This window comes from Podarcis liolepis (assembly GCF_965112155.1).
Source record: "Podarcis liolepis genome assembly, chromosome: 14".
NCBI lineage: Eukaryota > Metazoa > Chordata > Lepidosauria > Squamata > Lacertidae > Podarcis > Podarcis liolepis.
The window spans coordinates 2,151,460-2,178,785 of record NC_139569.1 but is presented as its reverse complement, the minus strand read 5'-3'; the positions used below and the strand labels follow the sequence as shown (position 1 = coordinate 2,178,785).

At 48.8% G+C, this 27,326-nt stretch overlaps 2 protein-coding genes across 3 annotated transcripts in view; one reads left to right on the top strand and one right to left on the bottom strand.

Annotated features, from left to right (window-relative positions):
- The window catches only part of RNF216 (ring finger protein 216), an 89,198-nt gene extending 69,538 nt beyond the window's left edge, over positions 1–19,660 (bottom strand). Inside the window, exons 1-8 of one of the 2 annotated variants that reach the window (XM_083474711.1) lie at positions 19,488–19,660; positions 8,678–8,794; positions 8,015–8,151; positions 5,799–6,635; positions 3,501–3,577; positions 2,993–3,095; positions 1,626–1,790; positions 1,290–1,404 (exon numbers count right to left, since the gene is read on the bottom strand). In XM_083474711.1, the coding sequence (XP_083330837.1) occupies positions 1,290–1,404; positions 1,626–1,790; positions 2,993–3,095; positions 3,501–3,577; positions 5,799–6,635; positions 8,015–8,151; positions 8,678–8,744 (1,501 nt within the window). In that variant the 5' untranslated portion in view covers positions 8,745–8,794; positions 19,488–19,660. Of the gene's footprint in view, positions 1–1,289; positions 1,405–1,625; positions 1,791–2,992; positions 3,096–3,500; positions 3,578–5,798; positions 6,636–8,014; positions 8,152–8,677; positions 11,659–11,919; positions 12,044–19,487 lie in introns of those variants that run through there. The other variant, XM_083474712.1, reaches the window with a different exon arrangement.
- Positions 19,661–20,942: 1,282 nt separating this feature from the next.
- On the top strand, positions 20,943–25,600 carry LOC310693100 (urotensin-2 receptor-like). Its single transcript, XM_083474798.1, has one exon. The coding sequence runs from the start codon at positions 22,956–22,958 to the stop codon at positions 24,054–24,056; it is 1,101 nt and encodes a 366-aa protein (XP_083330924.1). The 5' UTR covers positions 20,943–22,955; the 3' UTR covers positions 24,057–25,600.
- The last annotated feature ends 1,726 nt before the right edge of the window (positions 25,601–27,326 follow it).

Below are 27,326 nucleotides of genomic sequence, written 5' to 3'. Positions count from 1 at the left end.
CCCAATAATGTGAAAAGCAGAGGAATTAAGCTCCTGGGGGCTTAATTCTGCAACCCACTCAGGGGAAGTTCACGGGGATGGGGCACACTTTGCCTTTTCTGACTTGCAAGGAATTTCAGAAGCACCTTTTCAGGGAAAGGACCTGTCCCTGAATTCTGGGTGCACCAGCACCTCCCAATCCGTGTGCAGCTTAAAGTCTGACTCCAGGCACAATTCACAGAGCACAGCCTACCTGAAGGACTGCTGTCCTCTGAATGGAGGCAATCATCAGAGACTGTGGGCAGATATCATGTACCAGAGGCCCTCATCACCGGAATGTCAGTGGCTGGCTACCAGGGACAGGGCCTTCTCTGTTGTGGCACCCGGACTGTGGAATGCTCTCCCAAGCACATGTACCTGGCACTATCTCTAAAGCATCGGGTAAGGACTATTTTACATAGTAAAGCTTTCGCTGAGATGACAGCTTCTGGGTGCTCTACTGCTGCTGCTGTTTGTATGTCTTTCTTTAAGTCTTGTCTATTCATATGCCTTTTTTATTGTTTCACAGGGAATACAACGCAGAAAACAAAAATCCCTCAACAATGATATCTGCAATGATAAATCCCTCCCTCCCTTCCTTCCCCAACAACATGATCATCTCCACAAAGAAAAATGATTTAGTCATCCGAAAGTTCTTTTCAACATTGCGCCTGGCAGGCAAAAGCCACGTTCCTTTGTTACAGCAAATGAAATAAACCCAACCAAATTACATAAGTGTGCTCATTACGTCTGCCGTGAGGTTTTCCCTTTTGTGAGATGGCTTGAGCATCAGCCGAGGTGGAGGAGTAAAGGCCGTCCCTTTGCGAAAGAACAGAGACACATTCCTGGCACTCAGTGTTCCTGTTTCACGGGAGCTGGGGGGCTGCAGAAAGGGGCAGGGGGCTGACAGGCCTGCCAAGACGGGAGGCAGGGGGCTGACAGGCCTGCCAAGACGGGAGGCTTCCTGGGTGAAGGAGCAAGAAGAGGCGGCAGCAGCAGCAGCAAGGAGAAATAGTAGTCAAATGAAGCCAAGCTGAACACAGTAGACAGAGCTGCCTCCTGGTCTCCTGCTCCTCCCTCCCTCCTTCCCACTTGTTGTCCCCAGAGTGGGTGTGCATCAGCACAACCCGATCCCTCTCCCAGCCATCTTGGTGCTGCTGCTCATTTCTTCCCACACACCTTTCCTTTTGACACACAGTGATTGCAGCAAGAAGCACTTTGAATGGAGCCTGGTAGGCCACTGAGAGCCAGCACAGACAGCAGCTACCAACCTTGCTCAAATTTGAAGTCTATGTAGGAATACTGGTTCATTTCTTTCCTCCTTTTCCGCTTCCCGCTGGTTTCAGGAGACAGTTCTTGCCATTTTTTGATGGCATCCGAAAAGGCCTGAAGGAAAAGGCAGCGAGTCAAGATGGATACACAAATATGCAGGTAGAATGATGATGGTGGTGGTGGCGGTTGTTACTAATAATAATGCCTTGGTGCCTCAGCGGGCTTGACTTCTTATATGCTCAGGCTGTACATCTCCCTTCCAACACTGAGTCAAGTAAATTGTTGTCGCAGTTTGGGGTGGGGGGAAAGAGAGAGAAGAAACGAGGGGAAGGAACCTTTCGTGTGATTGCATAGTGTCCCTTGAGCTCATGCAGCGCCCACTTGATGTCCTGGCTACTCAACATTTTGAAGTCGGCCATGAGGAGATCAGCCGCTTGGATAAAGCAGCGCTGATCAAGTGGTTCAAGTTTGGAGAAGTCAAAGTAGTCCACTTTAGGCACCTAAGAAAAAGGGAAAAGGGAAACAGTCAGCGCACACTCATCTGGTCTTGGAAGTTTACCGTGATTATTATTCAAGCTTCACTCCACTTTTCTTCCAGCAAGCTCAAGATTCTCCCCCACCCACATTTATTCTCAAAACAACCTTGCAACGGAGGTGAGGTTAAAAGGTAGTGAACTGGGCATTTTCTATTCTTGACCTATAAGCCCTTCAGATCCAAGGCTGACAGTGGATGAGTATGCCAATAATCTGCACTTGCTACCTTCCAATGAAATGATCTCAGAGAAAGGGAATTGTGGTCTAGAAAAGGCAACTTGAGAGGAAGAAGTAGAAAGCTCTTGAGCCATAAGACTCCTGCCCCTGTAACCTATCCTCATAATATATATCCAGATAAGCTTCAACTGGCTAGAAGGGAAGATTCATTATACTGGCCCAAATGCAGGGACTGGAATATATATGTCCAGGTTAGAGGCCCCAAACTCCTACCCTGCCAGCAATCTGGTTCTGGGCCAGAGGAGCAAGAGCAGCAGTTGCAGACTTTAGAACACTCCCGAGGTGGCTTTGGAAGGGACGGCATACAGAACGATTCCTGCCACTCCCCAGAGGAGGGAGAGATGTGTGGGGCTGGTAGGGGACTCCCTACTGAGGGGGACAGAGGAAGGAGTGAGGAGGTAACAGGATGTCACGGGAGGTGTGCTGTCTTCCAGGTGCAAAGATTCACAATGTGACAAAGAAGTTGCCAAGCCTTATAAAGCCCACTGACCACAGTCCCCTCCTTCTGATTCACGTGGGTACACATGATACGGCCACACACAGCCTTCAACATATAGAAAGGGACTATGAGACTCTGGGCAGGAAGCTGAAGAGGCTTGGGGCACAGGTGTTTTTTTCATCCCTCCTTCCTGTTGAAAGCCGTGGCTCAGAAGAGAGAGGAAAGAATTGGAAGTACAGCACCGGCTGCACAGGTGGTGCTGTCAGGAAGGGTTAGGCTTCTTGGACCATGGTCTCCACTCCCTTGAGGAAGGACTTCTGGCAAGAGATGGGTTGCGCCTCACAGCAGCTGGCAAGAATGGGTGTGCTAAGAGTTCAACCTTTTAACCTCTGCCCCTTCCGTGAAGTCCCTTGAGCCCTGCCTAAGGTACATCAAATAGCCTCCTTGCAGGGACTTCATAATTTCTGATTAACCTCACAACTTGCCACTTACCTTTGTCTCATCTGGGCTGGAGAGGAGGCTGCTATTTGGATTTAAAACCACTCTGCCTTCCTTCTTTGGATAATCTGGATTTTCCAGAAGAAAATTACAAAGTCTGCAAAAGCAAGAGAAGACCATTGCTTGGCCAGGGCTGTCAACTGACTTGACTCAGCTTTTCCCAACACACTCGTGCTTCCTTCCCCAGCCTGACACCCTCCAGATGCTTTGGGCTACAGCTGCCACCATTCCTGGCTGTGCTGGCTCAGGGGGTTGGTGGGAGTTAGAATCCAACAACATCTAGATGGCACCAGGATGGGGAAAGCTGGCCCGGGGGCTTGGCAGGCGGATATAGCCCTCCCCACCCGCCCTCAGAACAGCAGCAGCAGCAAATGAAAGAAAGAGAGAGCCATAATGGTTGCTCCAGATCGTGACCAGTTAATGAGAGCAGGACACACCCACAAGTTTTTGGGTATCGCTACTAACTGGTTTGTAAGTGTGCCGCAAAAGCTTCCATACTTACATGTTTAAGTCACAGCAGTTTTTATTCTGTATTAGATCCTCAATGTACTCTCTGGTTGCATCTGGGAACCTTGCTTCCTGGATTTGGGGTGGTGGTGGGGGTGAGACAAAACACACACATTTTGGTTGATAAGCAGTTCAAGAAAAGCTTCACCTTTATGGTGACGAGAGCTGGAAATAATATTTCCATGCATACAGAGTGGCGGTTTTAAACTGAAATGTTCCCACTGTGTTACCTATACACCAGCAAAGGACACTCAGTTGTGGGAATATGCCAAGAAAGCAGCATTACTGTGAAAATGTAATTTATCAGAAACCTTTAGACTAGATGCAATGAAATGCTGAATAGATTATTACTGTTGTTGTTGTTGTTGTTGTTGTTGTTGTTGTTATTAATTAAATTTGTATACCGCCCTTCACCCAAAGATCACAGGGTGGTTCACAACATAAAGGAACAAAATGAAAACATAAAATACATGATAAAACAAAAGCAAAACAAACCTATAACCTTCCTCCCACAGATGTATTTAAAAAGCCATAGAACGTTAATCAGCCAAATGCCTCATTGAAGAGAAACCTTTTTGCCTGGCGCCTAAAAATATGCCATAAATGTTGTGCATGAAGATACAAATTTTAATTGATCCATTAGCTTAATGCATTACAGGCCCAATTAGGCAGCGACGTCATCAATTAGCCAAAAAAGAAGAAAGTACCAATCAACCAGAACCAGGAAGCAGCACCACTTTCACTTCACAAAACTGATGTTTTTAAGTAAAAAAAAAGTGTGTCGCAAGGAAGCATCCTTCTTGAGGAGTCACTTTAGGAGTGTCCGCCCTCTGGTGCTGGGTTCATTCCCAACACCTCCCAGAGATCAGAGATGCTCTCCAACAATATCTGGAGGGGCCACAGACCCCCAACTCCTGGCCTACACTCTGGCAAAATGTGTTGCAACGCACAAGAGTTATTAATCCAGACTTTTAAATTTTTTTATTAATTAGTGTGCCTGCCCATGGGAGACCCCACTCTACCACTGTGTGAGGCTGTGATTCTGTAAGCCAGAGGACGCAAAACCCTCTGCGCCACAAACAAGGATCTTGTGGCAAAAACTCAAAGGATTCGCTGAAGGAAGGAAGCTTGAACACTGCCCAATTGAGGCAAGATTTATACAAGATGTGGCCCACAAGGGCTTTCCATGTGCACCTGGTCACGCGCATTTTCTCACATCTGTTGCCCATCAGCTCAGCGCACCAATCCGTGGCACACAAACAAGGGCAGCACATGGAAAGCTGACATGGGCAAGAGCTTTCCACATGAAAGATGAAGAAGTGGAATCAGTTATGATACATTGGGCTAAAGATATAGGACACAATATACCAATAGATGCTTGGGGGAGACTATGGAAAGAAGGAATAAATTTTACTGCCTGCAGTGCTTTAAAAGAAAATATAATGAAAATGATGTACAGATGGTATATAACACTGGTAAAAACAACCAAAATGTATAAAAAAATAACAAATGTTGGAAAGGGAAAAAAAAGGAGAGCACATTTTACCATATGTGGTGGGAATGTAAAAAAGTAAAAAAATTCTGGGAAATAGTTTATAATGAGATTTTTAAAATGTTGAAATATACATTTCCAAAAAAACAGAAGCGCTTTTACTTGGAATGGTAGGTACAAAAATTCATAAGAATGATAAAAAATTGTTTTTATATGTGACCACTGCATCAAGAATACTATTAGCCCAACGATGGAAGCAGGAGGAAATGCCAACAAAAGAAGAGGGGCAAATGAAAGTGATAGACCATGCTGAGCTGGTGAGATTAACAGGGAAAATCCAGCAGGACCAGATTTTCCTAAAGGGCTAGAAAAAATTATGTCATATTTGAAAGACAATTGTAACTATTTAACATTGCTTGTAGGGTTACAAGAAGTTTTGTAGAAAGAGTTTACAAATTATTGTGAAAAGGATTAAGTTTAATTGATGTAAGATTTGATTTATAACAATAAGTATAGTAAAAAGAAATGCAAAATCAGAAAAGGATTTAGAAAACCATTAGGAGGGGTTGAGGGAAGTCAAAGGCTGTGACAGCCAAAGATCTGTCATGTTTTTTCTTTTTTCTTTTTGGCGTTGTTATGCTGGAAAATATGTGTAAAAACCAATAAAAAAGAGCTTTCCACATGATATGCATCCCATTCAGTGAAGCCAAAGTGATCAAAGGGGAGGAAATGAGTGTGCTGTCATTACCTCTTCTTGATGAGTGCCACACTTATGAAGGATACCCCAACAAGGACACTCACCGTTTCCCTGATGAGAAGAGCAAAGAGGTCTTTGTCGAGCTGAGGAGCAGTGCCTTGCTTGGGAACGTCGCTGGAACCAGCATCGGGGGGGCCTCGGGCTGGCGAAGAGGGGCCCGCCTGCTCATTGACCGTTGCCTGCTGCCCACCTCCCTCTTCTTCCGGTGGGTGAGCCAGCTGGGGGGAGGCGGGGCCGGGGATCCCATCCTGCGGCGGCTCCGGCCTGGGAAAGGCAGGCCCAGGGATCTCCTCCTGGTACGCCCTGGGCAGCGGGCCCAGGTCCATGTCCCTCTGCCCTTGCTGGGGAGAAATGAGGTTGACCACGGGGCCTGCGTCCTTCTCAGCGGGCTGGAAATACGGGTGGTCCAGCCGCATGTTCTCCTGGATGCACCGGGCAGTCCCTCCGAGGGGCGGCGCTAGCCTCGGTTGCAGCTCTCGCTCCCTCTGCTCCTGCCCTTCCTCATCAGCCGGCAAGACCTCCTCCAAGTTGATGACCTCCTTCTCGCCGCCGGGTCTCGCCTCTCTCGTCCGAGCCACGCTGGGACCAGGCTCCGGAACAGCCCCATCGCCGTCCCCCCTCGGCCCAACGGGCTCCGGGGTTTCTGGCAGTTCCAAGACCTCGTTCTCGCTTTCCTGCAATCCCAGCGCCACACCAGCGGCCTTCGTGCAGTTCCGCCAAGCGCCAGGCGGCCTCGGGGAAGGAGGTGTCCTCGCCTTCTGTCCATCGTGGGGCCCTGGCAACACCTCGCCCTTGGATCCTCCTTCCCCCGACTTGCTCGCACTCTGCCAGGGAGCCGCTGGTCTGATCACATTGGAGCGCAGAAGCTTCTTCGCTCCTGTCTTTAAAAGGATATTAAGCCGTAGTTAGGCTGGCCGTTTCTTTGGAAGGCTGCTTCAGGTTGCAAGTACAGTGGTACCTTGGTTTACAAACTTAATCCGTTCCGGAAGTCTGTTCTTAAGCTGAGGCACGCTTTCCCTAATGAGGCCTCCTGCCGGCGGTGCCCTTCCACCGTTCGACTTCTGTTCTTAGACCGAGGTAAAGTTCACAAACCAGAACATTACTTCCGGTTTTGTGGAGTTTGTAAACCGAATCGTTCGTAAACAGGGATGTTCTTAAACCGAGGTACCACTGTATATAGCAGTGATGGCCAAACATGGCCCTCCAGCTGTTTTGGGACTACAATTCCCATCATCCCTGACCACTGGTCCTGTTAGCTAGGGATGATGGGAGTTGTAGTCCCAAAAAGCTGGCGGGCCAAGTGTGGCCATCAGTGCTATATAAGATTTAGAGTAAGCATTTCCTGGTTTTGCTCCTGCTAAGGTGGGCTCACATTGAAAGAAAATTAACAAGCAGGATTTTAAGAAGTGGATTTTCTCCCTTTCAGGGAGGATTTGGCAGCTGGTGTTAAGGGGTATTTAAAAGCATGTTTTGCTGTTCAAAAAATGTTGTGTTTCCTCAAGGTAGTAGCAGAATGGAACCGCTACCTGAAATAGCTGAAAGAGTCTAGGATGAGCTGTCAGGAGGCAGCCCACCATTCTCACATGCCCTGTAAAGCTCACTTGGGCAAAGTTTTGGAAGCCAAGTGAGAACAACTCCAGAATATGAGACGGGGGCTCAATTTGTGTCTTACAGCGGGGAGGATTCATGCATTTGTTACAGTGAGAGTCAAGCGAACTAAATCAATGCCAGATTTAAAAAGTTTTCAAATAATAAAGAATATATAATGTCACTATCGCGGATGGCGCTGTGGGTAAAACCTCAGCGCCTAGGACTTGCTGATCGCATGGTCGGCGGTTCGAATCCCCGCGGCGGGGTGCGGTCCCGTTGCTCGGTCCCAGCTCCTGCCCACCTAGCAGTTCGAAAGCACCCCCGGGTGCAAGTAGATAAATAGGGACCGCTTACTAGCGGGTAGGTAAACGGCGTTTCCGTGTGCTGCGCTGGTGCTGGCTCGCCAGATGCAGCTTGTCATGCTGGCCACGTGACCCGGAAGTGTCTTCGGACAGCGCTGGCTCCCAGCCTCTTAAGTGAGATGAGCGCACAACCCTAGAGTCTGTCAAGACTGGCCCGTACGGGCAGGGGTACCTTTACCTTTACCTTTAATGTCACTATCCGTTTTAAACATACATCTGAGATGGGGAGACCATACTGGTTGTATACTAAGCCTAACACAAATTTCAATTTTTGCCATACTGGAGGATGGCCAGGGCCAAAGAGTTACCTCCATCAGTATGACTACATCGTCGTCTTCCTCATCCTCCCACTGCCGGCGAACAGGAATGTCCAGCATCACAGGCAATTCTTCATCCGAGGAGTCAGATATGGTGATAAGCCCCTCGTCTCTGTGGTTTATTCTATCTGAAAGAAGGAAGGAGAGAAAGGAGAGACAACTTACCTTTCAGCTGAAGGTTCACAACAGAACACTAATACAGTCATACTTGGTTCTCAAATTAAACCGTTCCGGGAGTCTGTTTGACTCCCAAAATGGTTCTAAAACCAAGGCACGGCTTCCAATTGGCTGCAGGAACTTCCTGCAGCCAATCGGAAGCAACGGAAGCTGCGTTGGATGTTTGGCTTCCAAAAATCATACACAAACGGAAGAGGAGCACCGGAAATAGCTTGTGTGCATGTGCAAGCATCATTTCTGGTGCACATCCAGGTCGGAGGAGGCCCGTGCAGATGCGCACAAGCTTTTTCCAGTGCTCCTCTGACCCGGAAGTGCGCCAGAAATAGCGTGTGCGCATGCGTATGGGCACGAGCTCCCCTGCCCTCCGGCCCGCCACGCGATCGGCACTGAAGACACCGGCCCGAGGTGCGGTAAATTGCTGACCCCTGCACCAGCCTCATATGATGCACCTGGAAGAATCAGGAATGTTTTCCTTACCTTTCCCTCGGTGGCTCCGGAAACTGTTCAAGTCAATCACTTCTTCGTTTCCACCTCCCTCTGCCATGTTAGAAAGCTAAGAGCTCCAGAGCATGGCACTCACTCTGCCAACAGCACCTGCAAAGGACAAGGTGAGCAGTTGGTTCACACCTCTGGTTTTACCACGTGGTAGAGGTTGCTCCAGACAGAGTTTACACAAGGTTCATTTTCTTATTAATCTGAGCAGCTGGGTTTTAATTGAGAGGTAGGCAACTGCTGGGAGAAATCCAGGAAATCCTTGTACAAATAGGCAGAAATCCCATCTGCAGTTGCTAATCCATCCACAAACAGGACTTCCGTTTACTTGAAGATCCACCAGGCAAGCACAGAATCTATTACTGGCTACAGAATTTGCCCACCTTTGGCAGGGGTAAGCTATGGAAGGCTGACTGCCAAATAAGCATGTGCAGGACTAGGCTGTAAATCGCAGCTCTGCCTGTAAATTAGAAACAAATTTCTAGTCCTCATGCTGCAAAAAAACACAAACTGAAAGCCCATCTTATAATCACATTTGCAAACCTAGGAGAGCTGCCTGCTGCCAGCCTCCCACACACAGGCATACCAGGAACGCCAAGGATGATTATCTCCTGTTTTCCACCTGGCAGTGGCTAAGTCAGAAAAGCTCAGGGTTAGAGTTGCTCTCAAGCAACAAAAGTGCTAATTCAGGGTCCAAAATCAAATTATGATTGATTGTCACAAAATTTCCAGAAAAAACATTTGGCCAGACTGCATGTTTCAACCCCTTAACCAAAGACCACCCAAAAAAGCATCATACATGCTTCACAGAAGGAGGGCAGTCTCCTATAGAAATGTTGATTCTGGCTTCTCTCCTGTCTGCCAAGGTACCTGATAATGCTTTACTGATTGCATTACCTGGGCAGTCTGGCCACTGAGGTGGTAAATACTTTATCCTGGATCCAGGTCACAGGCCCACCCCCTATTCATACCCAAATATGCCCCTAAGACAGGATTTGTAAGTAACTGCTGGGACAGGTTTCTCCAAGATATCTCCTTCTGTAGAAGAAATATTCAGAGTAATTAAAAAAGCCAAGATGGCTTTTTGGGGACTGTTCCGTGTGCTAAAATAATGTGTATTTTTCTCAGAGAGTATTTCCTAAATTTTGAAGGATGAAGGACAGGTTTTCTGTGGTGTGTGTGTCTGCTATGTGTGTGTCCCCTAAAATTTTAAAACAGGAGCATCTGAAGGACCATCCTTTTATAAATTTTAGAAAATTGGATGCTTGGTGTTATACTAATGATATGCAAACTGCTTTCTGAGCTCCACCTGAGCAGCAGAATATAAATACTATAAAAAATGAACAAAATAGCTGTTCTTCGTTTAAAAAGTGTATTTGATCAATACGTTAGAACTAAATATCACAGTCCAACAACAGTCCCCTGTGCTAATGTGACTGCGCTTTCCTGTTCTAGATACAGTGGTACATCCGGTTACGAATTTAATTCATTCTGGAGGTCCGTTCTCAACCCTAAACCACTCGTAACATGAGGTGCGCTTTCGCTAATGGCACCTCCCGCTGCCGCCACATGACTTCCGCTCACATCCCAGGGCAAAGAGCGCAACCAGGAGCATCTACTTCCAGGTTAGCGGAGCTCGTAACCCGCAACGTTCGCAAGGGCGATGGTAGGTAACACAAGATTCCACTGTACTGCTGCGCATTCTCCTTATGCCAGAGACAACAATGCAAACTCCTGTTTTCTGGTGCAAGAACAGCCCACCCTACAGTTAGGCAGGGGTCGGCAACCTAAGGACCATGGGCCACAAGCAGCCCACGGGGGTTGTTTAACCAGCCCATAGACCCCCGCCACCCGCTTGGAGACCTCCATCGCCTGCTCAGCTCCCGTGTGCCACACTAAACCAGCACAGAGCAGAGCAGGGACTGCTTTCCGTGACGCTGGAAGCTCCTGCAGCCAGTGGGAAGCTGCACACGTCTCCTCTGCACTGGAAGGAGCACCGGAAATAGCATTTGCGCATGCATGTGCGCATGTGCACTCCAGCCCACCGCAGCGTCTGCGAGACCATGAACCAGCCCAAGCCACAAAAACTTTGCCAACCCCTGGGCTAGAGGTTGGATGGCAATCTGCCATGGATGCTTGAGCTGAGATTTGTGCATTGCAGGGGGGTTGGACTAGATGACCCTGGGGATCCCTTCCAAGTCTACAACTTCTGTGATTCTATGACCAGCAATTGTTAAAATCTCCCTCCTTGCAAATCCAGCTCCATCTTGGAATGGCTGGCAAGCCAAATCACAGACCAGGCAAAGAACTGGGTTGCGGAAGTTCTGCTGCCTCCTCAGAGAAAGGAAGAAATTGTTCTGAGCAGCAGCCAGGAACACAAGCCTGAACAGCCAAACAGGTTCCTTAGCTTTCCCACTGGACGTGGGGGCCTGGGATCAGCGGCAGCCAGGAACAAGAGCAACCTGCTCTTCACCAGAAAGGCCGCAGAGTGATAGGAATTTTGAGGTCTTAGATATACGGTAATGTTCTTAAGCGTACCAAGCAAGCATGTATATAGATCAGCACAGGAAGACCCACCTGGAACCATTTTGATTCCCAAACTGTCCCAAACTGACCAAATGTTTTCTCTGCAAGGTCAAAGGAAAATGGAAAAGCCTCCCCATTGTCTTTTCCTTCACAAATCCTGTCTTAAGGGTATGTCTGTGTTTGAATAGGGTGTGAGCCTGTGACCTGGCCCAGGAACTAAGTATTTATCACTACAAAAGACTAGCCAGGCTCCCCAGGCAATCCAATCAAGTAACCTGCCAGACAGGAGATAAACAACATTCAAAATTTTTGTTTTAGACCACCTTTTTATGATGTAGGTGTGATGTATCTGAGGGGTGGTCTTAGGTTACACCCCTTCTGTGGTGTATGTATGCTGTTCTGGGGGTGGTCTTGATCTACAGGGTGGCAATTTCAAAAGTCTTTACAGTGGTACCTCAGGTTAAGTACTTAATTTGTTCTGGAGGTCCGTTCTTAACCTGAAACTGTTCTTAACCTGAAGCACGACTTTAGCTAATGGGGCCTCCTGCTGCCGCCGCGCCGCCGGAGCCCAATTTCTGTTCTCATCCTGAAGCAAAGTTCTTAACCTGAAGCACTATTTCTGGATTAGCGGAGTCTGTAACCTGAAGTGTATGTCACCTGAAGTGTATGTCACCTGAAGCATATGTAACCAGAGGTACCACTGTATAAGACCTTGCGTGCCATTTTTCTGGGTTCCTCCTCTCTCCTGCGGGTGAGGGGAGCACCCTGCTGGAACAGATCAATAAAGATCAAGCTTACTAGCTGCTTTGCTTCTCAATATTCTCTGGTTAGCCTCTGTTATTCTCTCCTACCAATAGGGAACCTATGTAAGGACTCTATATGGGTCTTGGATACCCCATAAGGGAAAAGGGCAATTTTTGTTTACAACAGCACCAATGTTTAACCAGCTACGGCAGGGGCAGCCAACCGGGGGGGGGGGGGAATCCCATCATCCCTGACCCCTGGCATGCTGGTTGGGACTGGCAGAAGTTGGAAGTCCAGCAACACCTGGCGGGCAGCAGGTCTGCTCCCCCTGAGTTATTGATTAAATGCCTTTGGATTATCCTCCTCCTAGATGCGTCTGTGAGGAGTCCGGAGGTTGGCAACACCAGAACGGGGATTTTCTGCAGTGGAATGTTCCCCCCCCCCCCAGGGAAGCTCGCTTGGCACTCTTTAGGCACCAGGCAAAAACATTCCTCTTCTCCCAGGCCTTTGGTTAATTAAATAATCTATGCCTATGGCCTTTTAAACTGGGTGTGGGGTATTGTTCTTGTCTGTTACTAGGTTATATATTTTTGTGCTTTTATATTGTCAATAGCCCTGTGATCCCAGGATGAAGGGCAGTTTAGAAATTTAACAACAACGACCACCACCAGATGCCCATGGAGAGCTCAAAAACAGGAATTTGAAAAGTGGGGGAGTCACCTCAGCTCCCTGGAAATGGGAAGCGAACAGTAAGTGTTGATTCCGCGGGGAGTTAAGTGGGGATTAACATCCAAATGAAAAGGCCTCCCTTCCTATTTAAAAACATTTAATAATAATAGTTGTAGTAAACTAAATTAATTTTTATTTGCTTCATTTTCTCACAGGCTGGAAGGAACGTCTCTGAGATGAGGAACGTCACAGCACACATTCATCTTAACAGAAGCCTCTCTCTTTTTGCATGTTTCAGAAACACTGCTCTTACTCATATGCAAGCAAATCAATCACAATAGGCTACGACGCAAATGATTAAGTAGACTAAGGGCTTTTTAATGCAGCCTACAGCTTCATTTGCTAGTATGACCTTGAAGGGCCTAAAGCCAGGCTGGCTCACCTCGCCAGATGTTCTGCATTACGTCTCTTCCACTCACCCACACTTCAAGGAGAGCTGGGGCCCAGAAGCATCTCTCCCCCCCCCCCAGGTTACCCACTCCTGGTCTAAATCCACTACAGTCCTACCTTGGAAGTTGAATGGAATCCATTCCTGAAGTCCGTTCGACTTCCAAAACGTTCAGAAACCAAAGCGCGGCTTCTGATTGGCTGCAGGAAATTCCTGTAGCCAATCAGAAGCCGCGGAAGCTCCGTAGGATGTTTTGGGTTCCAAAGAACATGCGCAAACCAGAACACTCACTTCCGGGTTTGCGGCGTTCAGGAGCCAAAATGTCCGAGTCCCAAGGTACGACTGTAAATGTATCTCCTTAACAGACAACCCTTAGCAGTCTCAGCACTGCCCTGGGGGCCAAAACTGCCAGGTAATGCTAAAGCCAAATGCCTGGAGGGGAAAATGAGGAGCCGGTTTTTTCAAAAAGCAAAAGTGGTCAAGTTTTTTAAAAAGCAAAACTAATAATCTAACGAGAGCCAGAAGCCATATCTTCCACAACACCCTGCTTAATTGGCTCACTGTTACCCCTTGCTACTTCCAGAAAATAGAAAACAGGAAAATGCTGTTGTGACAAGTTTTCAGTAGCTGAGGAATGCTTCTTCTCTTAATTAAAACTGAAGGTGTGACTTCGCTCCGCTACCTGAAAGAGTCCGTTTTAATGGCGTGAAGGAGTACCGATACCCCTCCTCCCCGTGTCCCTGAGCAAATGACTGTTCCGAGCATCTCTCATCCAAAGATGCGCTGTGCAGCAGCCACCAAGGACAATTCTATATTGAGATACAGTCAAATGATGCTATCACACCCCTGACACAAAGATGCAACAGAATTAGCGACCCCCAAATGAGGCTGATTGGGAAAAAGGGGAGAATGTAGCAGGAAAGCCTCCTCTGCCTCCCAGCTTTCTGTCTCCTGCCAAAGGTTCAGGAAAGGCTGAATACGCTCAATAAACTCCCAAGCAGCCTGCTCAGCTGCTGCTGCCTTTTCTCCAACCCAGGCCCACCTAGACAAGCCCCGGGGGTTTGGGGAACAAATATCACAACTGGAGAGAGATCTGTTGGAATGTAAAAGCGCTGCCAAAAATGTATAAGATATTATTGGATTGGGAGACAAAGGGTGAGCAGGTAAAGTCTTCAATGATACGTTGGGCAATAGATATTGGTTATAATATAGTTATGGAAGTGTGGGAACGATTGTGGAATACGGATATAAAATTTACAACATGCTATGGTTTAAGAGAAAACTATATGAAAATGTTATATACATGGTATCTAACCGTGAGTAAACTGGCAAAAAATGTATAAATCAAAATCGAGTAAGTGTTGGAAATGCGAAGAGAAAAAAGGTCTCCTGAGAAATCTCTACGTGGGACAAGAAGCCACAGTTAGAACTGGATATGGAACAACTGATTGGTTCAAAATTGGGAAAGGAGTACAACAAGGCTGTATATTGTCTCCCTGTTTATTTAACTTATATGCAGAATTCATCATGCGAAAGGCTGGGCTGGATGAATCCCTAGCTGGAATTAAGATTGCCGGAAGAAATATCAACAACCTCAGATATGCAGATGACACAGCCTTGATGGCAGAAAGTGAGGAGGAATTAAAGAACCTTTTATTGAGGGTGAAAGAGGAGAGCGCAAAATATGGTCTGAAGCTCAACATCAAGAAAACGAAGATCATGGCCACTGGTCCCATCACCTCCTGGCAAATAGAAGGGGAAGAAATGGAGGCAGTGAGAGATTTTACTTTCTTGGGCTCCATGATCACTGCAGATGGTGACAGCAGCCACGAAATTAAAAGACGCCTGCTTCTTGGGAGAAAAGCAATGACAAACCTAGACAGCATCTTAAAAAGTAGAGACATCACCTTGCCAACAAAGGTCCGTATAGTAAAAGCTATGGTTTTCCCAGTAGTGATGTATGGAAGTGAGAGCTGGACCATAAAGAAGGCTGGTCGCCAAAGAATTGATGCTTTTGAATTATGGTGCTGGAGGAGACTCTTGAGAGTCCCATGGACTGCAAGAAGAACAAACCTATCCATTCTTAAGGAAATCATCCATGAGTGCTCACTGGAAGGACAGATCCTGAAGCTGAGGCTCCAATACTTTGGCCACCTCATGAGAAGAGAAGACTCCCTGAAAAAGACCCTGATGCTGGGAAAGATGGAGGGCACAAGGAGAAGGGGACGACAGAGGACGAGATGGTGGGACAGTGTTCTCGGAGCTACCAGCATGAGTTTGACCAAACTGCAGGAGGCAGTGGAAGACAGAAGTGCCTGGCGTGCTCTGGTCCACGGGGTCACGAAGAGTCGGACACAACTGAACGACTAAACAACAACATCATATGTGGTCTCGCAGTATGTTTAAAGCTTACTGATACATAATGAATTGAGAAAGATGTTTAAAATAACATTTGTTTAAAAAATCAGCATTTTTAAACAAATTTTCTTTTTGGAATTACAGGGGCAGAATTACCTAAACAGTACAGAAATTTATTCATGTATGCTACTACAGTGGCAAGAATGTTATTTGCCCAAAAATAGAAAGAAGAAGTCCCGCTGAAAGAAGAATGGATACAAAAGCTTATGGACTACGCAGAAACGGCAAAACTTACTGCCAGGCTGGGGGGGGGGGAGAAATCAATATAACATTAAAAAATGGAAATGGTTTATTGAATATTTACAAACAATTTGTAAACAAATTGGCAGGGTTATTGTAATAACCTGCAGTTTCATAAGAGTAAACAATTAAAGTAGATGAATGAAAAAATAAGTTAATTTAGAATATGCAGGAAATGGGGGGGGGAATTAATGTAAGGAACCGCAGAAAGACGAGGAAGTCAAGTTTTGATACGTTTAAGTTACTGTAAAACTATTGAAATGTATATAACTGAAAACCTCAAATCTTTTTTCAAAAAAGCATTTTGCAACCAGAAGATGCTGAAGATGCTGAAGGGAAAGTGATGCTGCTGCAAGACTTAAGGACCAGTGAAAGCAGGAGAAGAACTGAGCACCAGAACCATTTCTTCTTTATCAGCAACACACAGGACTGGGCAAGCGCCACTGGCTAGCACTCGGTTGTCCATGTGTCTAAGAATCTGACTGCATGTAGGAATTTGGATACCCCCCCCCCCCCGCCCTCCCAGTCCAAGAATGTTGAAGCATTGGATTTTATTAAGCCTCTTGTCTTTCTAAATGCTTCCTACAACTAAACCATTTCCTGGCAATTTCAGAACAAGAGAGAAATCTCTCTAATACAGTACAAAGGGGGGGAAATCTCCAGGTTATACAGTTGAGGACACCACCAACTGCCTCCAATCGATGCTGAATTAAAGTTTCGAAAGTCCTCTCCTTGATGCAGTAAGGCAATGTCTATAGTGGGGCAGGGAGGAGACCTCTTCTGGCCAGTGGGCCAGATCTTCACCTTCCAATCCCTGATGGACTGCATTTATCAGGAAGACCCTGTCAATCACCTGCCACCACTATGACACCAGGTGATGCTGTGCTTAGAAGCCCCGATTGTCGGGACTCCAAAGCACAGCACAGGGCTGTTTGAAAGCCCTTTTACAATCAGCCTCACACTGTTCTTTGTGCACCCAGTTTTCAGAAGTTCAAGGAGCAGTACTGGGTGGGAGAAGCAGTTTCTGTTCAATTGTTTCCTGCTCCCGGAGCAAGGCCCACTCTCATTGTCCATCAGCAGAAGGGCAGTGGGAGCATGCCTGGCTCCAGCAAAAGGAGTATTGGGAGCTCACTCTAATCTCCCGATTCTTCCTTTGAAGCCCTACCAATGTATGACATCAGGTGTAACGATGGAAGTGCCTGGCTTGCCCAAAATGGCCTTGCAGGCTAGATGGGGAGGGTTGGCGGGAGAAGTTTGGTTCGTGGACCAGCGGTTCCCCACCACTGTCTTACAACAAATATCTGGAGGGCACACTGAGTTGGCAAACACACATTCCATAAGGGAAAGACTTTTTACAAGCTGGTAAACAGACACACCCCCTTCAGAAACAGATCTCCACAGGCGCATGTACTAAACTTCCACAACCATCTCCTTTATGAAAGCTATTTCTGCAGCTTAATAGACCACCTCTTCCTTCTTGCATGCCCTCATTCCAAAGATTTGGCTTGGGGAAACTGCAACAGCCAGAGGATCATAGGTTACCTAGCCCTGCTGCAAAAGTGTTAAAATAGTTTTAAAACAAAAACAAAAACTGGAGGAGGCACCCAAGTGTTCAAAGCACATCATGCTAGTCATTTTGGTGCAACTCTTACCCTGCCTAAAGAGCTCTCAACTACCCAGCACTCCTCATGAAACAAACCCTCACGTCACATTCCAGGGAGGATTCCACATGTGCTTTTTCCTCCTGCAGCAAGAGGGGATCTCAATACAGTATAAGAAAAGGCTCCAACAGTCTAAAAAGAGCCTGGCTGCTGAATCAGAACACAGAACATCTCATAAGGGGTCCCAATTCCCACTGTGGCCATTCACACGGCTCCAGTCAACCCACAGTATGAAAACATGCCGTGGTAAAAACCAAGCATGAAAAAGGCCAGCAGCCCTTCCTCCTTGTCCCACTGCATTCACCAGACTGCTGCCCCTGAACATGAAGGCCCCATTCCGATTTTGTGGCTCTGGGGAGCAATGTCATGCACGGAAGAGCCCTAAGACTCAGAAGCTGTCTGCCATGACAATTACAATGCTCCCTGCATGCTGGGCATGGCAGTTAGAATCTTATCTGTACATCTCAAATGGGGGGAAAGCAATTGCTGAAATGTAGGGTAAAGAAGGGAGTTGGGCTGCTCAGCAACCACGCCTCTTTTAAAACTCAGTACACATTGCAACACGATTAAGCAACATCAAACACACAGTACCAAATCAATACAACAGCATGATCCTATGCATGTCTACTCAGGACAAGCACAATTGAGTTTACACTGAGTTTAACCGGAAGTCAGGTGGGTTTAGGCCAGGGGTAGGCAACCTAAGGCCCGGGGGCCGGATGCAGCCCAATCGCCTTCTCAATCTGGCCTGCGGATGGTCCGGGAATCAGCGTGTTTTTACATGAGTCGAACGTGTGCTTTTATTTCAAATGCATCTCTGGGATATTTGTGGGGCATAGAAATTTGTTCTTTTTTTCCCCTTCAAAATATAGTCCGGCCCCCCCACAAGGTCTGAGGGACGGTGGACCGGCCCACGGCTGAAAAAGGTTGCTGACCCCTGGTTTAGGCACACAACCCAACCACTCCTCTCAGATTTGTGCACTTGGGGGGGGGGGGAGTGTGACCCGGAACCACCACACATGCGCCTGGAAATAAACGTTCTGCCAAATCCAAATGTTCAAAGCTGGCAATAAGAGGCTCCCACACGCGACATACAGCAAGACATAAGAGAGAGTCTGCTGGATTAGGCCAAGGACCCATCTAGTCCAGCATCCTGTTTTCACAGCGGCCAACCAGGTGCCCCCAAGCAGGACCAGAGGGCGGCAGTAGCAGCAACTCTCCCCTCCCTCAGTTTCCAGTGGACCACGGAAGACCTCCAAATCCACAATGGCATCCCCACCCCCTCTCCCCCCAAAAGTTCAGGTGAGGGTGCTGCTGCCTTTGCTTCTCCTTTATTAACCATTGCAGGTGGATGGACTTTGGAAAGCAGGGAGGGGACGCCATCCCAGCCGCGATCAGGAGCTGCTTCCCAAGGAGAAACGAGACCTCCTTGGAGTGCGGAGAATGTGCAGAGGAACCGGGAGACTGGCGAGGCCGGGGGAGCAGATGGCCCTAGCCAAGGAGGATTAGGAGAGCAGGTGGAGGAGAAGGCAGCTGCTGCTGCAAGAGGGGAAAGCGGGAGCCCGGGGAGAGGGAGACCCGGGGCGGGGAAGGGAAGCCGGGGGGGGGACCCGAAACGAGAGCTCAGCCGCCGATCCGAGGCGGAGTCGCCCCGCAGCAAGAAGCAAAACTTCCAGCTCGCAGAAGTTTGGGCTGGTTGGGAGGAGAAGGGGGAGCCGCGTCCTCCTCTCTCCGGCGTGAAAGCGAAACGAAACCAGCCGGGGAAGGAGGATGAGCAGCAGCAGCAGCTGGGGAGGAGGCGAGTCCGGGGCTGGAGGAGGGGCTGCCTCGGGGACGCCCACACGGGCTGGCAGCAGCAGCAGCAGCAGCCCTCGGCGTCCCCGCACAGGGGGGAGCGGGGCCTCCCTCCGTGGGGAGCCCGCGGGGCTGGAGGGGCCGCCCAGGCCCGGCAGGTGCCTCCGGGGGGCGGTTTCCAGGCAACCGAGGCAGGTGCGGGCGGGGCTACCCCTGGGGGAGCGGGCGGGGAGACCCCGGAGGACCCCCGGCCGGCCACTCGCTCGTTCCCTCCCGCGCTCCCTCACTCACCCACCTCGCTCCGTCTCCCGCTCGTCCCTCCCGGCGGCGCTTCCTGCTTCCTGCCCGTCCGCCTCCTCGCCGCGCTCGGCCTCCGCCTCCTCCTCCTCTTCCTCGCGGCCGCCAACGGCGGGGGGCCGGCCTGTCAGGCGTCCTTCCGGCCTGCGCGAGGGCGCCACGTGACCGCGAGGGGCGGGCCGGGGGCGAAGAGACCATGGAGACGAGGGGAGGGCTCGGGGCAGAGCGGCTCGCGCCTGGATCAGGGAGTTTCTCGAAAGGAAAAGGGCGGGGGGGGGAGGAATCCCGCAACTGCCAACCAGCTGTCTTCAGTGTCACGTGACGGCCGGCTCTCCGGACGGGAGGGGGCGGAGAGGAGCGCCCAGTGCCCGAGAGTGCGCATGCGCCTTTGCGAAAAGGGGGGAAAAGACGCGGAATCCGAGCCTTTGCTGGGGATCTCGCGTGCCTTTGGCCGGGGAAGGGTGGTATTTGTTGCTCACGGCGACTTCGCCTCTGTTTCCAGGCTCTTATTTATTATTTTTATTACTATTATTATTACAATTATTAATCTTTATTGCATTTTTAAAATTTACCAAAAAAGAAAATAAATTAATCCTTACACCCACATATACCGTAAAAGGAAAACGGGACGAAAAGGAAAATATGAAAATAAAACTAAAAAAGGAAAAGCTTTTTGTCAAATATGAAGTAAGATAAAGATATTTGTCAAACATGTTTCCAGGCTCTTAATCCGCCTCGAGGCTCTGACGGTGGAAAGGCGGCAGGCAAGGAAAACGGTGGCGCTGGTCTTGCTACCGGCGTCGCTTCTCCTCCAGTTTTGGTTCTTCTTATTCCCGTTAATTAACTTTAGATACCGCCCTCCACCCGAGGATCGCGGGACGGTTTCCCGGCCGAGGCTGCACCCGACGGATTTCTGCCTGGCGCCATTGCCCTCTTCTGCCCCGGCCCGCAGAAAAGAGCTCCAAGCGGCCCACTTTGCCGGACTCCCCACCGCATTGTGCGCCCATCCCTCCGCGGGGACCCGATCCTGCCCGCTGGACTGAAGCAGCCGCGCAAACTCTCCCTCCGGGTAAACGAGCATAGGATCAGCAGCCGGGCCAGGATCGCGTGCAAGCGCCCGGACTGTCGTCTGCCTGTCTTACTTTCCCCCTACTAATAATTTACCTTTACTGCGTGGCCACCAGGTGGGGCTATGAGGTCTAACCAACCGTATCTGCTTTGCGTTGGATTTTGGAAGCGCAGAGGCAGCGATCCTCTTTCACTAGAGAGCTGTGAAAAACACTCTAAATGCACTGATGGTTTCAACTACAGTGGTACCTCGGGTTACATACGCTTCAGGTTACAGACACCGCTAACCCAGAAATAGTACCTCGGGTTAAGAACTTTGCTTCAGGATGAGAACAGAAATCGTGCTCCAGCGGCGCAGCAGCAGGATGCCCCTTTAGCTAAAGTGGTGCTTCAGGTTAAGAACAGTTTCAGGTTAAGAACGGACCTCCAGAACGAATTAAGTATGTAACCAGAGGTACCACTGTATAGGATTATTAGTAATAATAACAACAACTTGTTTATTTATACCCCGCCTTTGCTGCTGACACGGACTCAAGGCAGCTGGAGTTAAAACAAAAAACAGCTAAAAGAAACCATTAAAATTGGAATAACCTTTTTAAAAAGACCAGACGCATTTCTGTTAAGCATTGTTGGCAGGGACATCCCAAAGGCCTTTAGGAAGGTATTCTTATATGCAACGGCTGCAGCCCGGACTTTGGTGGCAAAGGGGTGGAAGGAAGAAGTCCCGACAATAACGAGCTGGCAATATTAAGCTACAAGAATTTGCTGAGATGGTGCAGCTGACAAATAGCCTGAGAGGCAATTCAAATCAAGAAATTATGGGAAAATGGGATAGATATAAACCATATGTTCAAAAATACAGTAAAGGTTCGTTATCTATGCCAGCATTTGATTGATGTTGGAGACAGCCTGAGTTGAGAAATAAGAACAAGAGCACATATTGTTATAGGAATGTATTAGATAAAATGTAAAAGAAATATACAATAATATGAATACATTCATTTGTTAAAAAAAGGAATATACAATGGGATAGACAGGAAGTTGAATGTGTTGGTACGTATATGATTTGGGGGGGATTTGTTTTTGTTTTTTCTCTTTGTTTTTCTTTTCTTTCTTTTTAGGTATATAAAGTGTGTGTATAATCTTGGTATACATGTTGGAAAATATAATAAGTTCTGTATGTAATATGACAATGTTTACCAATGTAATATAAGAATGTTAATAAATAAATAAAACTGCAAAAAAAGAAACCATTAAAAACAATTAAACATTAATTGAAGTAAAACCAGCTACACAAGCACCAGTATGTGCAGCTTCCCTCACAGGGTTAGGGTTTTGTTAGCGCACATCCGTGTGGAGGCGGAAGCACACTGCCAGCACTTTCCAGCATCACCTTCAAAAGGCGACAGAGTCATCCTGTTTGTGGGTTGGGGGGCAACCTCCGCCTTTGCACAGCCCTGCAGGCAGGGAAGGAGGCAGCTGGAAAGAAAATCCACCCTGCTGCTCCAAGATACAAAAGTCTGCTGCTGACTGTGCCTCCTCCTTCCTGAGCAGCACAGGATGAAACCCCACCTCAAGGGGACTGTCAGAAAGAATCCCAGGCCCTTCCCACCTCTTGCAGCAGTGAATAGACTTTCCAGCCCAGAGAGAGAGAAAGAATAAGCATCTGTCACAATAGATCCAATTATTTGCAAGGTCCGGCCCTGGCAGCCGGCACAGAATCCGCCCACAAAACAGTGTCCTGTTCAGGGATTCTTTGCCATTTGCATTCTTGCATCTACAAGGCAAGCAACCGTTCTCTCCCTCCGAAAGAAGCATCTCTTACACAGCTCACCTGTGGCCAAACATCCTGCCTGAAAAGCGACTTCTGGGAGATCTGCACAGGCAGGGCCACCGCTGGCAGCGCAAAACCTTCAAAGCAAAGAACCTGGATGCTTACGGTGTGATAAAGTTTATGGGGAGAGCCAGCCCTGCACTCTCAAAGGGTGGCTCGCTGGATGTTTGCCCAGAAGGATTAAAGGCAGGAAGACAGGCAGTCACAAGGTTGCTTTGAACCAAGCCACTCTCGTCTCCCTTACCCTGCCTGCTGGAACGTGGTAAGATTTGGACCTGGGAGCTCTGAAACTTTAACCCGCAGCCTTTCATTCCCGTCCTCTTGCAGCTGCCTCATCGGTGGATTCCTTTCCTGCTCAGCAAAATTATGCACGGACTCTGATCGCACCAAACTGTTTCAAAGGCTGTTGAGTCGGCAGCAAAAGCAGAGCGGTGCCAGCTGGTTGGCAAATATATTAGAGCAGAGCCGCGCTTGAGGAGGGGGATTATTTGCACTGTGCATTGGGCAAGAATCCGGCATGCCATTTGGGTGGAACATGTTGACCCAGTGCAAGGGTCAGATATAATGGAACTGGGCCCATGTGCCAACCTGTCCTGCCTGCTTGAGAATGGCAGCGGTCCCTCCAACACCACTGGCAGCGCCAGCAACATCTTGGCCACCTCCTTCCTGGGATGCGCCCTGTCCGTCATGTGCGTCATCGGGGTGGTTGGAAACATCTACACGTTGGTGGTTGTCAACCTCTCCGTACGGCTGTCTGCCTCCATGTACGTTTACGTGGTCAACTTGGCCTTGGCTGATCTCCTCTACCTGGCCACCATCCCCTTCGTCGTCTGCACCTACTTCGTGAAGGACTGGTACTTTGGGGACGTGGGCTGCAGGGTCCTCTTCAGCCTGGACCTGCTGACCATGCATGCCAGCATCTTCACTCTCACCATCATGAGCACAGAGAGGTACCTAGCGGTCGTCAAGCCCTTGGACTCCCTCCGGAGGCCTGGAGACTACCGGAGGACCATCACCTGCTCGGTCTGGCTCCTGTCCTTCCTCCTTGCCTTGCCCACCATGGTTCTCATCGACCTCCAGACGAGCAGCCAAGGAGGAGTGACCAAGCGCATGTGCCACCCTACTTGGCAGGTGGGGGCCTACAAAGTCTACCTCACTGTCCTCTTCATCACCAGCATCTTGGCCCCTGGCCTAGTCATCTGCTACTTGTATATCAAGTTGGCCAGGACCTACTGGAGGTCTCAGGCAGCCGTCTTCAGTGCCAAGGCGATGAAGAGGTGTTCTCGGCAGAAGGTCCTGTACATGATATTTAGTATCATCCTTGCCTACTGGGCTTGCTTCATTCCCTTTTGGCTCTGGCAGCTGCTCAGCGTCTATCGCCGCCAGCCGGGCAGCCTTGCAAACGCCACAGTGGCCTGCATCAATTTTTTCGTGACCTGCCTAGCTTACAGCAACAGCTGCATCAACCCTTTCCTCTACACGCTGCTCTCCAAGAACTACAGGGAGTACTTAAGGGGTCGGGAGAGGAACGCCCTTGTCCTCATCAAGGTCAAGCCCAGGAGGGGTTCCTCGGGGGAATCAGGGTGGTCTGGAAGCCACACGTACACAGAGAGCTTGGCTGTGGCTCAGATGCAGGGAATTGGCAACAAGGAAGTCTTCTTGTGAAAAAGTGAGTAGGAGGCAGGCCAGGCAGGAGGACAAGCGTTCAGCCACTCGACCAGACTTGAGGGAAGAAGCCCCGTCCTGTGCCAAATTTCCCTACTTGATTGGCTGCTGGGAGCTACAGAAACCCACACAAAATACCCGTCCAGATCAGGCAACCCCCAGTTCTGGAACATTTGGACAGTGATGTGTGGACAGTTGTTTGTGCAAAAGGCCTTCATACTCATAGGATTTGACAATGTGTGCCTAGGAAGATCTAAGGGGAGAATGGGGTGTCCGTGTGCGTGTGACCGAATAATCATGGGTCAAAACCTCAGCCCCACCATGGTCTATTATGGGATTTACCGTACCTCCAAATAAGATTGCACAAGGCCACATCCTTTATAGGCAGAAGTAAATTGAGCGCCTGTGTGCAAGCCCAAATACATGCAAGTTTCCATGATCTGAAGTTGCTGAATTGTGTTTTCCTTGGTGCGTCAGATTTTCATCCCATACTTCATCTAAGAAGCGGTGTTGTCTTGGTCCTCCCCTTGCCCATTTAAGCTTTGCAACCACCCTGTGAGGTAGGCCAGGCTCAGAAATAGGAACTGGCGCCACACTGCAGCCAGTCCACTATGGGGGCCCTATGGGTCCCTTGGAAACTTATCAGGAGCTGTTGAATTGGAAGATCACAAAGGGAGGAACATGCATTCCTCTGTGACCCACACACTGCATGGGGCTATGGGAGCCCATTATAACTGTTTGAAGACAGGGATGGGGAGTCTGTGCTGCCCCTCCACCAGCTGCTGTCAGGCTACAAACTCCCATCAGCACCAGCCAATGATAAGGGCTGATGGGAGCTGTAGTTCAACAGCAGCTGGAGTGGCGGCCCAGCGTCCCCTCATCTCCAAGGCTTCAGGCGGGCGATCAGTTCAGTCAGGGAAACGGTGCACGTTCAGCAGCAATGTGCACTGTTTGATGGAAAGGGATCCCAGACAGGTTTGGTGACACGTGGCAGAATACGATCAGAAGCTGCTGCTCTTTCTCCTTTGCTGTCTGGTACTGTCTCCCTCCCAGTCCCCCAGATGCCACCATGCAGGTCCTTCAAAACCCTGTAGTTCAGTGAAGTCTCTGGCTCAGTGCCCAAGTTCCCATGGCCTATTGTGCCTTGGCTATACAGGCAGAGTCTAAGCACGTGTAACTGAAACAATCGCACTGTGTTTACATGCCCTGGGGAAACTCCGCTTGCCTGAGAACGTGCAGTGCAAAGCCTCCGCCTAGTCTTTCCTGCTTCCATTCCCCCGTGGCTGATTTCAGATGGCTAAGGCTCCTCAGGACCCATGTGGCTTGACCCCTTGCACTCTGAAAATCACCATGCCCAACGACAGCTTCGTGTCAATACAAAAGCCAAGATGCACCTTACCCTGTATAAAAAGCCGTTGTTTTGCATACCCACTATAAAGAAAGGTTGCAGCGTTTGGGATTTTCTCGCTTAGAAAAAAGGCAAGAGGCAGTAAAGACTCTTAATGTCAGGGTTGTAGATTCAAGTCCCTTGCTGCGCAAAAAGATTCTTGCACTGCAGAGGGTTAGAATCATAGAATCATAGAGTTGGAAGAGACCACAAGGGCCATCGAGTCCAACCCCCTGCCAAGCAGGAAACACCATCAGAGCACTCCTGACATATGGTTGTCAAGCCTCTGCTTAAAGACCTCCAAAGTAGGAGACTCCACCACACTCCTTGGCAGCAAATTCCACTGTCAAACAGCTCTTGCTGTCAGGAAGTTCTTCCTAATGTTTAGGTGGAATCTTCTTTCTAGATGACCCTGTGGTCCCTTCCAACTCTACAATTCTATGATCCTAAGTTCAAAAAATTCTACATTCCATGAGACAAGACAGGCCCAGGGTGGGGAAGAGACTCAGATCTGCTGCCTTGAGCTCCTTGGAGGAAGGTGGGGGTACAAATGAAATGAAAGAAAATGGAATCCAGCTTATGTGTTTTGGGTTTGCATGGTCAGCATGCAGGGGAGCCCACTTTCCTCTTTCCTGGAAAGGATGACCGGTTCTTATTCTTTGCATGCACCAATTCCTTATCTGAGAAAAGCAGAATTTCCCCAGCACCCACAAGTGCTTTTCCTTGTACTGATGGACGGCTGCTGGGAAAGCAGAAGTTCTTGCTGACTGAAATTACATGCAATGTCATTTGCCTTTTCTTTCTCTGCCAAGTCTTCACCTGCTGTGGTCTCCTGCAGAGTCAAATGTTTTTCTGAATCAGCTCAGCCCGGTGATGCAGATGCCCACTGCGCACATGGATTTAATAATTTATTGTTTTGTTGTTTCTATTTATTTCTGTTCTTCTCTTTCTGCTGAAAACTTCAATAAAACTTTTTAAAATTAAATTATTATTATCATTGGGAGGTTTTTCAGAGAAAAAAAGGAGCAGGTACCTAGCATGAAGTTGTAACAGTAAGTGCCACACTTTTAAAATTGGGGGGGGGGGGGTTAGGTTTTGATACTACGTACCCTTGAGTACCCCCAAAAAGAAGAACTGATTATTAATAATATCCCACCTTTCTTCCAACACATGGAAGCTAACACAGATAAAATACAGCAAGCTAAAAATGTAAGAGAAGACAATCATTAAAGTGTAATTAAAGCACTAATAGAATTAAAGCACAGCACCAGCCCTTTCCTCAAAAGCAGTCAGTTCCCAAAGGCCTGTTGGAATAGAAAAATATTCACCTGCCGGCAGGAGGAAAGCAAGGAGATTGCTAGTGAAGCCCAACCTCCAGGCCTGGTGTCAGTAACCAGCAGGAATTAGCTGCTGGGGTCCCAGTAAGGCCCACCAACACTGATGCATGCAGTGACTTCCCTGGTGATGGGAGCAGCGTGTGGCCGTTCTACTGTCCTGAAATGGCCCCAATATCACATTGCAACAGGCCGCTGCGTCCGCCTCTTGCGTTCCCTAAGGAAGGAGCCGAGCCCGGGGGGAATCCAGGGCGGCGGCAGCAGCAGCGCTTCCATTCTGCTGATGTCTCAACCAAGCCCTACTTGGTCCCAGAGAGAGAAGGCTCCATGCGGTGGAACACTGGCATACCTACTACCTGCTTCATCTTCAGACAGTGATTCTGGCTGCGCCCTGGAAGATTACTCGGGGCCTGTCACAGAAATTCCCCCAGCAGAGGTGTCACCAAACTTTGACTCTCACTCATCAGATGCAGTCCCTGTTGCCACCCAGAACCAGCTCCGCATCAAAACTCTCCTTCAGCAGCTGCCCCCGCAGGACTGCGATGCAAG

Bases quoted from the DNA above. Each gene is read 5' to 3' on its own strand.
- LOC310693100 (XM_083474798.1), top strand. From the start codon at position 22,956: ATGGAACTGGGCCCATGTGCCAACCTGTCCTGCCTGCTTGAGAATGGC.